Here is a 14084-nt window from a genome sequence, read left to right on the forward strand (position 1 = left end):
GGCTACACATTGTTAGTTTGGCAGTTTGGAGAAAGCACAGCTGGGGTAACGCCAGGTTGAAGTTTCCCCCCAGGGAAAGGAACCTGGTGGGTTGAAGGTGGAAGATTTTCAGATACACAGGTGCTGTTGAATATTAGTCTCACAGCAAGAAGTCTGAGCTCATGGGAGTGAATTATTCATCCTCACAACCCAGACTTTGCACTTCTACCTTACCAGGCCACCGTTTGATGCCACTGCAACTTCCCAGTGACTAAATAAGGCTGTGGAGCTGCTCCAGAAATGAGACGCACTGGCCTGTCCAATGGAGGCATAGGTGTCACATAAAAAATTCACTGACATCGACATTTAATTCTGCTCACGTTCATTTGGTCCACTCTTTTCTCTAAGGGCACTATTGCGTATGCAGTGGCATCCGGTCCATGTCAGTATGAAGTTGGATAAAGTAGATATACTACAAGAAAATTATTTGGACATTCTACCGTTGTCATTGTCATTCTACCACAGACAATAAATTATTTAACCAAGTCATAAAGCTGACAGTTCCTTGACCACTAGTCAAGGACATGAGCAGCTTGGATTGAATGCAAGATCTGCTGATCTGCTTTTGGGAGTTTCACAAGCTGATCATGGCTCACAAAACAGTAAGAAACATAGTGAGCTCTGCTAATTAACTGTAGCAGAATACAAGTTCATGAAAACTGATTTTAATTTTTCCTCATGCAAACATGGGGACTACATTTGCCTAGTTACGGTAAGACACCAAAGCCTGTTGCTGGACTTTAGTCAACAGGCTAAGGCAAATTGCAGGGAAAACTCAATTTACAAGTAAACCACAAACTTGGGATAGAAATCATAAACTGGTTTCTTTTAAGAACAGACACCAGTTTGTCTAGTTCATTGCAAACCAAAAATTTGAGAACTGCAAAACATTGGAGATAAAGTCGTAGCAGCACAGTTTTGTACATCTAGTACACTCACGGGTTTTCTCTTCTCAGTTTCACACTTCATACTCAGCATGCTAAACAATTGGACCAACAAGCAGAATCACTAATGGCATTTGTATTAACCTCCTAAGACCCGAACTCTTCCACGGCATGCATTTTTAATTTCTCTTTGATATTTGGGCTGATTGGGACCTGATGAATGAAAAAAAAATAAATTAGCAGATTTTTTTTTTTTTACCTAATTTTCTTTCTAAGAAAAAATGAGAGCCACATGTGAGGATATTCGTTTAAATTTTTATTCTTTTACTTAGAGTGTTGTGTCACTAGATATAATGCTGTGTCATAATCACTGTACGACAATGCCATCACTGCTGTCACCTTGTTTCAGCAGATTCACAATCAGGATTTTTTTAAGTATTTTTATTCATCTTTAGGCATGGAAAAAAAAAAAAAAAAAAAAAAAAAAAAAAAGGTCTTTGAACTTGTATTTTTTTTTTTCCCCCAAACATGTACTTCTCAAATAGTGTTTTTTTTTGTTTTTGTTTTTTTTAAACATGTCCACTTAGGAGGACAACATGAATTCATACTGTGTGTTGTGTTTATGTGCAAGTTTGAATAGCTGTCCACTGAAGTGACCACTATGCGCGAAGGGGTTAAACAAAAATGCTCAGAATCATGTTTCTATATGGTCAGAAATGTAATCATTACAAATTTTCTTGAAATGCAATGATAATTTGAAGCTATTACCCCCAATAACTAAATTGGTACATGCTAACAAATAGGTAGCAACTTACCAAGAACTTGTAGGAAAAACAGTCAAAACTAAAAATAGACCTACCCGCATTATAAATTACAGATATCAAAGTTTAATATGCAATGGTTTATTTTCCCATCTTTTCATTTGTTGTTATGTAGCTATTATAGCTCAAATATGGCTACCCATCTGTAGCTAGCTAGCTAGGATGTAGCCAACCTATAAAAAAAACAAAACAAATGTATACAAATTTTTTAATATGCCTACACACAAGAAAGTAACGATATAGTTCAAACAAACCTAAAGGGTAATAGAACAGGAAAAGATATTTTTGCTACCCCTTCCCCATCCAAAATCTTTCTTTGTAAAATTTCTCTACAAGCGATGTTCAAAACCATTTCCCCATTGTGAATATTGTTCCTTTCAGAGATCTGGAAATAGCAAGAGAGAAATCCTCACATAGCCTTGGGATTTGCTCAAAGTCTTAGTAGAGAAGGGAAAAGATAAAATTTTTGGTAAATGTTAGTTTCCTCAGTGGGCATAATACATTCACCCAACAGACAAATATTCACACTGTGTTTCTTTTGGTTGTATCGCTTGAAGCTGTAATGTACAGAAACAGACAATCTACAGTAAAATCCTAAACTGAACAATTAAAATCATTTCACTTTAATATGATGGTTTCTTAACATTATAATAAACATGTCCCCCTAATTATTTTCTAAGTCTAGTGCTATTCATGACACCGAGGCAGTCGGATTGATGATAACGTTGCTGAAAAACCAACTCAAGCTTGAGGCTTTCCGCATTAATTATTACTCCTTCTTTTGCTCCAGTAAGTCTCCGAGATGTCGCACTCACTGAATTTATCCTCCCGGCCGGCAGCATACTATCATTACAATCAACTTGTCAGATTTTCACCGGTTTGTTTATTCAGATGTGCATTATTCCAAAAACATGTGTTTTCAACTTTGTTTCCGTTTGCAATGCGAAGCTTCCCCCACACTTCTAATGACTCCGGTGCCCTGTAATTTCTTTAGCGTGGCAAACTCTGATTACAGGGTGGGAGTCAAGCTTCGAGCCAAGCATCATCTTTTCCAGTTATTGTTTTGTGTTTGCTCCGTCTTTAACACGGGCCCTGCAGCTGTGTGTCTCAATAGTCGTGTCGATGAAGCAGTATTTAACACCAAAATGACTTAGTACAACAGTTTGCTGCAGTGCAGCCATGGGCTACTGATTTCCAGTGAATTATTTGTTAAGGCATGTCGGCATATTAAACAAGGAAAGTGCAAGAAATGTAGCTGTCATCAGTCACGCTGCCCTTAACCAAGCCGTCCCGAGAACAGCAATTAATACACTTCACTCACATCAGATTTTTACATTGGAGGTTTGCCCCTTGCTTAAAAACAAAAATTGCAGCTGACAGTAGAGGAAAAAAATGAAAAACACAACGAGGATATCTGATAATTCCAGTTCCACAAAGCTCAGGGGCATACAGGGGTCATTCACACAATCATCCTCATTTCCTGATGTTTGAGCAAGAAACAGCAGTACATCTTTTCCAGCTGTTTATTCTCACTCATTCTTTGCTCTTTTGAAGCCACAGACAATCCCCCCCCCCACCACCACCACCAACCCCCTCTGGCCCTGACAGCTCCAGTGTGACCACCCTGCGTGGTGTAGAGCGTACAGTAATGCCATTAAACTTTCCCCTGGGGAATCGGTCAAGCGAAGACTTGAGCTTCAGGCCAATACAAAAGAGACCCATTTGAAAAGGAGCCAAGCCCAGCCTGAGGAGGTCAGAGGGTTGTTTACAGAACAACAGTCTCTTATCGGCTGTACGCTTCCCTGAGGAGTCTCCACCGCAAACAGATAACAGCCTCCAAATAGGCGCCAGAGTGTGACCGATAGGAGTATAATCAGGTACATTCTGCTTTGGGAGGAAGAAGTGGAGGATAAGGGTGGATAATAGTGTACTTGACTGTTAGTGGTGCGATGATATGCTAGAGGGGTGTCTCTGCAAGTAGGTAAATAGAAGTTTAATTTCACTACAGGTCTCCCTTCAGAACCCCATAAAAATATATGCAGTGTGGTTTTTTTTTCTTATTTTTTCCTCCACAAGCTAATACCCTTATTCAACCGTAGCCTACCAACAAGGCCAAATTTATCCTCAGGGATCGCTTCATTATTGAACAGTTAAATGGTCAATAGGCTGAGCCAAGGCAGCTTTTAGCACAAGGGCAAATAGACATTGTAAAAGCCAATGCAAATAACTGGCACTCAAACAAGGCCTAATGCATTAATGACTGCATGACGTGCGCTAATGTGATAGCAACAGATTCAGACTGACAGTAATGGAGAATTTTGCCCCTGGTTATACTCATAAGGCCCAGACGGGGAATGGAGGAGGAGGGATATACACCTGCCTACTGCCTGAGCCTTGACAGAATCCTAATAAATAAAAGGAGACAAGGTGAAACAGCAGTAGCAGCATCCCGTCCTCCTCCCACTGCCATCACCTACACTACCACCACGAGTGCGAGCAGCAGCAGCCTACACAGACAGCTTTTTGGCATGAAACGGAGTCTCCTCCAAGTTAGCAAGAGCACTTTCCCATGAAAGAGGCAACTTGAGTTATTCATGAAATTACAGAAGAAACTTTGCACATTCTCCACGACGTGACTGCAGCAGCAAAGCAGGAGCGGCGGGCGCTTTATCTGGCAAACGTGAAATTAAGCTTCAGGCTTTGGGTCAAGGCCGCACGCTCACCTGAGCCAAATATCAAAGCGAGCGCTATCAGAATCAATTTCGATTCACATAATAACCCCCGGGTTATAGGCGACAATGCTGATTGAACAGCGGATTTTGAAGATAGGTGAAGGATGAGCCCGGGTTGAGGTCAATTCAATTTGAGCGTAGAACCGCTTGCACCTGACTGCCAGTCATTTGTCACAGACAGACTGGAATCTCACAACACAAGGAGCCAACTTTCTGTTTTGAAGATAATGAGTAAAAGTGAGCTGACGCCCTGTGTGCTCGTGCAGAGAAAAAAGGCCTAATGATCAATTGAGCAGCCACACTGTAATGTCCTGATTTAAAATGCTTCTCCTACTCCTCCCTCATTCCCCTCCTCCATCCCGTCACCATTAATAACAATTGAGACCCTTAGAGCATTAATTAGTGAAGATTTCCAGAGTGCCTGGATTCTCCGAGCCACCTACAACGAATGCAGACTTGTGTAAACATGATCCGCTGCATAGTAAGTTGTTGTTTTTCCTGCAAGGATTTTCTTTTCTTTAAAGACATGGTGATGAGATCACAGAATTGTTCGAGCATCCCTAACACACAAACACACACTCTCTCACAAATACTCGCCCCTCTGCCTCTCACTCTCTCTTCATTAGGCAGCCCCTGTGTTGGCCTGTGTGCGATTCATTAGCTTTTATCCTCTTCATTTGAAGAAGGAGCTGTGTATAATTAGAGCATCTCTGTTTGTCCGGCATCCTTCACACAGTTACATCTCAAGGCATTATCATTCCGCTGCAGAGCTCCCAGATAACATTGCCACATCAGTCGCCTCGAGAATGAACTTCAAACTATTAGTGCCTCTCAAGAATGTAAATAAAATCACTTGCAAATCAACAGCTAATCATTGAGTGTGGAGTGGTACTCCAGGGATATGATGAACCATATTGGTAGACTTTGCGATCCAAGATTTTAAACCATTTCTTTTGACTCAAAGGGCTCATTCCCATACTTACAGTGCAGTGTTTGTTGTTGTGCTGGCTGCATACTCCAATGGTTTAACCTCAAACTCTTTTTTTTTTTTTTTTTTTCTTCCCCCCCCAGTATGCATCCAGCTTTAATTGGAGCTTTACCCTTCTTTCAAAATGAATATGATCATATCTATCATAGTCTTTTTGTTGCACAGTCATTCAGTGTTCAGACAATGCAGATCCTAAACATACAGCGAAAGCTCCAAGAAAGCTTTTTATGGTTAACAGTGGTATTTTTTGACGAGACACTTAGTCATCCAGCCACCTCACTGAAAACCAACCTGAAGCCAAAACCCACCCACAACATGCTAGAAGTGAATTTAACTGCAATTCAGAAAAAGGCAAAACAAAACAAACAAACAAACAAAAAAAAACCACCACCAAGTGTCTGCTGACATTCGGGGGTCTTTGCTTGGAAAGCATTTTATGCCAATTGAAATATGATGCCAGAAAAAGCAGAGATGCCTGTCAGGAATTATGTTCAGTCTTTACAAGCTCTCCATTAGGGCAGAAAAGGTATCAAACAGATCCATTATATCTGGTACCAAACAGAATATTGACAATACAGGGAGTGCAGAATTATTAGGCAAATGAGTATTTTGTCCACATCATCCTCTTCATGCATGTTGTCTTACTCCAAGCTGTATAGGCTCGAAAGCCTACTACCAATTAAGCATATTAGGTGATGTGCATCTCTGTAATGAGAAGGGGTGTGGTCTAATGACATCAACACCCTATATCAGGTGTGCATAATTATTAGGCAACGTCCTTTCCTTTGGCATGGTGGGTCAAAAGAAGGACTTGACAGGCTCAGAAAAGTCAAAAATAGTGAGATATCTTGCAGAGGGATGCAGCAGTCTCAAAATTGCAAAGCTTCTGATGCGTGATCATCGAACTATATATATATATATATATATATATATATATATATATAGAGTACTATTCTTAGTTAGCGTATTGTCTGTCTTGTCTTAATGTTGGTTTAAAATGGAGCACTGTAACAAAAAATAATTTCCCCCAGGGATCAATAAAGTATTCTGATTCTGATTCTGAACAAGCAAGCGTTTCATTCAAAATAGTCAACAGGGTCGCAAGAAGCGTGTGGAAAAACCAAGGCGCAAAATAACTCCCCATGAACTGAGAAAAGTCAAGCGTGCAGCTGCCAAGATGCCACTTGCCACCAGTTTGGCCATATTTCAGAGCTGCAACATCACTGGAGTGCCCAAAAGCACAAGGTGTGCAATACTCAGAGACATGGCCAAGGTAAGAAAGGCTGAAAGACGACCACCACTGAACAAGACACACAAGCTGAAACGTCAAGACTGGGCCAAGAAATATCTCAAGACTGGTTTTTCTAAGGTTTTATGGACTGATGAAATGAGAGTGAGTCTTGATGGGCCAGATGGATGGGCCCGTGGCTGGATTGGTAAAGGGCAGAGAGCTCCAGTCCGACTCAGACGCCAGCAAGGTGGAGGTGGAGTACTGGTTTGGGCTGGTATCATAAAAGATGAGCTTATGGGGCCTTTTCGGGTTGAGGATGGAGTCAAGCTCAACTCCCAGTCCTACTGCCAGTTTCTGGAAGACACCTTCAAGCAGTGGTACAGGAAGAAGTCTGCATCCTTCAAGAAAAACATGATTTTCATGCAGGACAATGCTTCATCACACCCGTCCAAGTACTCCACAGCGTGGCTGGCAAGAAAGGGTATAAAAGAAGAAAAACTAATGACATGGCCTCCTTGTTCACCTGATCTGAACCCCATTGAGAACCTGCGGTCCATCATCAAATGTGAGATTTACAAGGAGGGAAAACAGTACACCTCTCTGAACAGTGTCTGGGAGGCTGTGGTTGCTGCTGCACGCAATGTTGATGGTGAACAGATCAAAACACTGACAGAATCCATGGATGGCAGGCTTTTGAGTGTCCTTGCAAAGAAAGGTGGCTATATTGGTCGCTGATTTGTTTTTGTTTTGTTTTTGAATGTCAGAAATGTATATTTGTGAATGTGGAGATGTTATATTGGTGTCACTGGTAAAAATAAATAATTGAAATGGGTATATATTTGTTTTTTGTTAAGTTGCCTAATAATTATGCACAGTAATAGTCACCTGCACACACAGATATCCCCCTAAAATAGCTACAACTAAAAACAAACTAAAAACTACTTCCAAAAACATTCAGCTTTGATATTAATGAGTTTTTTGGGTTCATTGAGAACATGGTTGTTGTTCAGTAATAAAATTATTCCTCAAAAATACAACTTTCCTAATAATTCTGTACTCCCTGTATACAAGAAACAGATTTTTTCAGGAGGATTTTAAGGATTCGTTGAATCTTTGCTACAGGCAACTTCAAATAAGCCCTCTACTCTGCATTTGGAGGATTTAGTATGACATCACTTTTTTTTTCTTTTTTTTTAAGTGCATGTTAACTTGTGCTGTTATGACTAATGCACCAAGTGCACCAAATGAGATGAGGATGTCCAAATTGGAGTGTTGTTCTTTGCTCCCTATTCCTAATACTCTCTTCTGCATGTCTTAGGGTGCCTAAATTGGTGTGCATGTGAAATTTATCATAGCTGTATTTACTTATGCCTAAACTTCAGCTGAGAGTCACAAAGTTCAAAAATCACAGGTTTTATGTCTAATGGCCTGAAGTATGTTGCCAGTAAAGTTAAAATGTCACCTTTCTAACCCTACTTAACACTCCCAACCTGTACCCAAACTCATTTTAGTTTCAAGATTATTTTCTTTTTACTTAACCAGGAAGTGTCTTGAGGTTAAAATCGCATTTTCGAGAGAGACCTTACCAAGAAAGTACACCAAACGACAATTATAAAATCCTATAACACAAATATACAAGATAAAAAAACAAAAAAAACAAAGCAAGTCTGAGTCAACAAGTAACAGAATACAGAGTCCAGCTTATGAATAGCAGTTGCACTCTTCAGTTACACGAGTCCTTATAAGAGCTCTGAACTCTCTCAGGGAGACCAAAACAAAAACCCAAAAGCACAATGACGTGCACCTTTAGTGTGCTCTGAAGGTTAGTCTACCAAGTTCAGAAAGAAGCCTGGGTACCCTAAAGAGATGCCATTTAAAGGGGAACAAATCATAGCAGCAGTTTGTAAGTGTTAAGAGTTCGCACAGATCAGAAGGGAACCAACTCCTTTTGGTTTTCGTACGTAACAACATACTGGTGCTACCGTCTCCTCGGGCTTAATGAAGGCCAAGAAACCAGATTATAAAGTGTGCAGTGCTGCATACTAGAAACATAAAGAACTGTGACACACAGAGTCTAGACAACAAAGTGTCAAAGAGGCAGTACGCATGTAAATAACACCACCATAATCAACAACACAGATTTCCTCATGCATGAGGAAGTATCTGCAATTCAGTTTCCACAGCAGTCACTGCACTTGCACCCCCAGTTAGGTTCACCCTTGGCTCTCCGTGCACTGCTATGCATTATCAATGTGTGATGTTAAACACAAGTCGGGAAGTACTTTGTAATGAAATGCTGTTTACTTTTTCAGTGCACTGACGTCTCCTCCTTCAGACACTGATTTTCTAGCATGCCTTCTGGCAAGTTCCAAAGAACAGAGGCTGAATAAGCAAAGCTGAATAATGTGTCAAACTCTGTGCCCTTTCTTCACTTCAGTATTTTGTTATTCTGATAATAGGTCTAATGAGAGTGGCAAGTATTGCATAACCTCCTGTGTACTGCTCACTCCAGGTTTGGCTCTAAAGTCTAGAAATTCTTTGGAGTCCCTGACATTAGACCTTCGCCTTTCTTGCTAATGCATTAGATGGGTTTTGTGCAAGTGTGGGGTTTTTTTGTTTTGTTTTTCTTTTGCACAGTAGTTGGGCTTGATTACTGCATTCTGGTGAGATATGCTGATGTCTATAGCCCAGTAATCTGTGGAGAAAAAAAGACATCAGTAGAAGTTTTGGGGGGGTTACATTTCTTTTTAAGAATAGAACTATTGAATTTTGAATGACTAGCAGCGCAGCAGGATACTATGTAAATAAGGTACTTAAATTCTATACAGAAAACAAAAAAGTATGTTCTATCTAGCAGAAAAAAAAAAAATTGAGCATTACTGTCAATCCAGTCACTTTAAATGATGGTCTAAGAATAGTGTCTATATGGCAGCTCTAATATGTGCAATTCTTAAAGTTTCGTTTTTAAAGTGACACATCCTCCCCAATGTCTACCAGCCATGATCAGTCATAAGACAGCTCTGCTGACAAACTCAGCAGACCCTTTTCTGGGAAGTCACACATGTACCCACATTGTTTGAACAGCTTCAGTAAATCCATGTGTTTCTACCGCCTTCATTATCATCATAATAAAAGTGTCTGAAAAGCAAAGTTACAGAAGAATGTAGACACCTCACTTTCTGCTTTGTACTATCATCAATCACCACGCAGCTTTTTTTTTTTTTTTCTTCTTCTTCTCCCCCTTCTCTCTCGCCTCCTCCAACACTGGTTGAAGCCATCAAATAAAAATAAATAAATTAAAAAAAAAAAAAAAAAAAAATCACATGCATATTTAATTTCATTCTCCACTGGCTCACACAAAAGAAACTGCCATCCTTCAGGACACCTTTCGGAAAAGTCTCTATTAAATCTGAGTCAGCTGGAAGAGAGGGAGAGAGAGAGAGGGGGGGGGGGGGGGGGGGGGAGAAGAAACACTTCATGAGTGAAAAACTATCTAAATTATTGCCAGACTTAAAATGAAGTGCTGTTTATCTTCTCAAGCAGCCAATGTGTTGTTTTACTCCTTAGTCACAGCTTGGATGGCAATCAGGATCGGTCAACCAGGACGCTATCAGCAGTAGTCACTCTGCGGTGACAAACTACAGCTTTACTCTCCAGGCATAGACATTATTCTCAACACACGGCTCACCCCTATCACAAAACAAGGCAAGTTTTATGGCTGCTGGAAAAGGTGGTAAACATAACAAAGCGCACAGCTCTCTGGAATTTAATGTGCTTGGTCCAGAGACAGAGTATAGATAGCAAAGGCCAGGCCTTCTGGAAAAAAAGCAAAAAAAAAAAAAGCTGTCCTCATAATGTAGAAAACAAAAGCACTAGCCATACCCAACAAGTGATTTATAGTGTTGTTTTTTTTGCTTTCTCTCTGAACCTAGAGCATCCGGTGGGCATTGTGAATGCAACAAGGAGGGAGTAGAAGAAAAGAGCAGTTCATCTCTACCTCTGCTGCTGAGAACAGATGTGCAGGTGCACAAGGAAGGAAGAAGGTGAAAATGATACAGCGGAATTCTGATTATGGATTTTGTTTTGAAATGCTTAAATTAAAAGACTTCCAAAGGGCCGCTCTCTGTGATCGAATTGAGGCTGCACAGTCACGAGGTGCTGATACTGTGCACTGAAGTCGACCGGTGCTCTGGTTACCTCAGTGATCTAATTATCACACGAGCTGTTATCACATACTCCCCATAACAAATGCCTCCCGCCTCATCTTCAGGCTCATATTTAGCCTCTACATCTCCATCCGTGTGTGGCTAATCCGTCACCAAGCCACAGAGAGTAAAATACATCCAATTGATTTCTTCCTGGTTTACATATTTACACACACTCATGCAATTAGGAGCACATTTATCGATGGTTTCAGCACCACTGGGAGACCTGCAGTGCAGCCCACTCCAATAAATCTGCCATTTGTGAGGTTGCCAGCGGGCAAGACTGATAAACCTGACAGAAAAATGGACTGGGAATACTTTGAGCTTCAGGGTAAGCAAGTTCCCAGTCACTAAAATTGACCCACTGTGCTGGTCTTGCTTGATAAAAGCTATTTGTTTATCATAAAATACCTAATAAGACTTCTGCAATTCTCTGAGTAGATCAACATCTCCAGTTTAGAGGAAAAAAAAGCTGCACACAAATACACACATACACAAAATTGACCAAATAAAGTAAATCAGTAGTTATTTGACTGCAAAGTCGTTTTCTTCCATCAAAGTGCTTACACAAACAGTTGTATATCTGAATCCTGATCCATCTGACTTGTTGTCCTCCACTCTTGAGCAGCTTAACGTCATCATCTGGGTATCATATTATATATGTACCATGCTGCCCCCTACAGGCTCTCTGAAAAATGTGTTGTGTGTTGAATCTGCTGAAGTCCAGCATCCAAATATAACTGAAACCACACATCACACAACTTCAGCACACTCACCGATTCAGAGTCAGAACAGTATACACAATCAAAGACATTCAAAGATACAAATCAGACTGTTCCATTTATTTATGAGATTTTTCAAATGCGGCTCTAATTGCAGTGCCAGCATGGAACACTCGCACACTGGACATTCATTGTCCATTCATTGATTGGCATGAATATGGGCTAATGGGCCTTTTCCCGCATAGATAATGCCATTGTGCAGACAGCAAAAATGACCCCTGTTGAGGCTAATTTAGTCTCTGCATGTTAAGTCCCCTTGGGCAACCTATGGTCATTATATTGAAGGTGAAAGACTGCCACATCATTTCAGTAATTCCAATAAATCACATATCTATCTGGTACTAATGCCTGAACTCTTTTTTCCCTTACACAAAGCTTTGAATAGACTTATTGCAGTTGACATTAGCTTAAGAACTGAATGAATGGGATTAATTTGAGGTGGTGTGCAGTTTTTGTACCTATGTGGAAGCTGGAATCACAAACCGGTCAGACAGTAAAATAGGCAAATCCGTCAGAATTCAAGATGAACTCCAAATAAAAAATAATTTTAAACAAACAAACACTTTGCACTTAAAAACAGACCGCGTGCAAATGAAAGAGTTCTTAATAACTTAAACTGTTCGTTTCTGCAGCGCATGTCGTTTAGAAAGGAGACGTGTGGCGCGCACAGTGCTGTTAAGTGCAGATCATTTCCTTTAGCGTGTAGGAAAGCAAAGGAACGCACAGAAAACGTGACAAAACTCTCTATATGACCTGCAGTAGAGGTGTATGGACTTTGACGCTATGCACAGAAGTTTAATTGCGCGTATAGGCTGCAAACCGCTAAATGAGCTTGGCAAGAAAGGGTGCTTTACGCACAAACTGTTACCCACAGTAAGTCTTTTGGACACGAAACCGCACATTGTACTGAGTGTGACTTATGTCTAGATGGACACTTTGGCATTTTAATTGAAGTTTACATTAAACTGACGGTCAAACGACCACAGAAGGTCTCGTTTAGCTTAACGCTTTGCCGTACCAACAGCGCAAGGTGACACTTGTAGTGCGCGAATCCCTTTGAGGTTAATCACGTTAGACAACAACTTCTCAAGCTCGAGTTAAACACAAACACTGAACTCCTTTAACTTGTGGTTTAGTAAATTCTCCCACCGAATGCAGCGGAGTGGCTCCGTGGCGCACCGGCTCATTGCGCACACAAGCACCGGGGATGGTGAGAACAACTACTGCTTCTATAGAAGTGTTTCCGCTATAAACGGTGACGTTCTGTTTATTGTACAAAAACGGAGTATTTGTGTGCCAAGCTCACTTGTCTGATATAATGCCACTCTCATATAGCATTACTTCCAAGCTCAAGCTTATCCTCGATTTAAAATCGTAAAGACACACAACAGGCTTCAAACTGCAACTAAACTATGACACAAAATAGTGCTTGAACTCATTTTACCCGCATATCAGTTCTACTCCGTGCCCCGGCTGTGGCACAATTAAAGACCAAGCATGTGTTCGGCACCTGAAAAACATTTCCAGGTAATCGTCCTTACCTTTAAAAACTTCCCCTCGAGCGGACAACAGCAGGGTTAATGCAGCAAACAAGCAATTGATAACTTTATCCATGTCGACACCGCCGTCGTCGCGTTAACCCCCAGCCGAGGGGTTAACTGGCAACTCTTCTTTCTTTACTGGAACTTGAATCCTACACCTATACTTTAAGGAGTGGGGAATCTAAAGTCCCTTCGCGTGCTCTTAGCGGAGTGAGTGGAGGCTGTCGCCGACACGGCTGCTCCTTGCCGGCTTGCTCCACACTTGAAGGAGGAATGTGTGAGTGAGTCCTGATTCCTGAATTACGCCTGGATTGAGTGGTCCGGCAGCTCCAGGAGAGCAGCGGCTGTGTGCGCGCTGTCTGGCCAGTAGAGGGCACGTGTGAGTGAGAGGACAGACGAGGATGTCCCCTCCTCTCACCTCCGACTGTGCCTCTTATTGGTTTATTTGGAACAGCTGCGAAGACTGAAGTTAGTTTAGTGTGATACTTTGGGGTAGTTAGCCATGTTAATACTAGCCTGATTTTCTAATTGTTTTTTAATTACTTATTCAAGATAATAGACGGACTGATGGATAAATATGTTATATTTAATAACACAGCTAAATACTGACACGATAAGACCTTTGTCAAAAACTAACCTTGAACATTTTATAAGCAGAATATTGGAAACAAAGTCATATGTCACATATGTCACACCGTTTTCCCACAGAAATATGTATAGAATATATTAAATCAGTCGGTTATCAGATACAATGAAGTTACCCTACAATTATAACTTCTAATTAGGCCTCTTGTGGCTAGGATGTTATAACAGAATGCCCTTCTATCTGTGATCTGTAAGAAAGACTGTTGCATTCGTGTG

At 40.9% G+C, this 14084-nt stretch overlaps 1 protein-coding gene across 1 annotated transcript in view; it reads right to left on the reverse strand.

Moving 5' to 3' along the window:
• The window catches only part of ptprma (protein tyrosine phosphatase receptor type Ma), a 53542-nt gene extending 39884 nt beyond the window's left edge, over positions 1-13658 (reverse strand). The window contains exon 1 of the mRNA XM_026150436.1: positions 13224-13658. Coding sequence (XP_026006221.1) covers positions 13224-13296 — 73 coding nt within the window. The 5' untranslated portion in view covers positions 13297-13658. The remainder of the gene's footprint in view (positions 1-13223) is intronic.
• Between the last annotated feature and the right edge of the window lie 426 nt (positions 13659-14084).

The sequence above is a fragment of the Astatotilapia calliptera genome, chromosome 18 (assembly GCF_900246225.1).
Source record: "Astatotilapia calliptera chromosome 18, fAstCal1.2, whole genome shotgun sequence".
Classification (NCBI taxonomy): Eukaryota; Metazoa; Chordata; class Actinopteri; order Cichliformes; family Cichlidae; genus Astatotilapia; species Astatotilapia calliptera.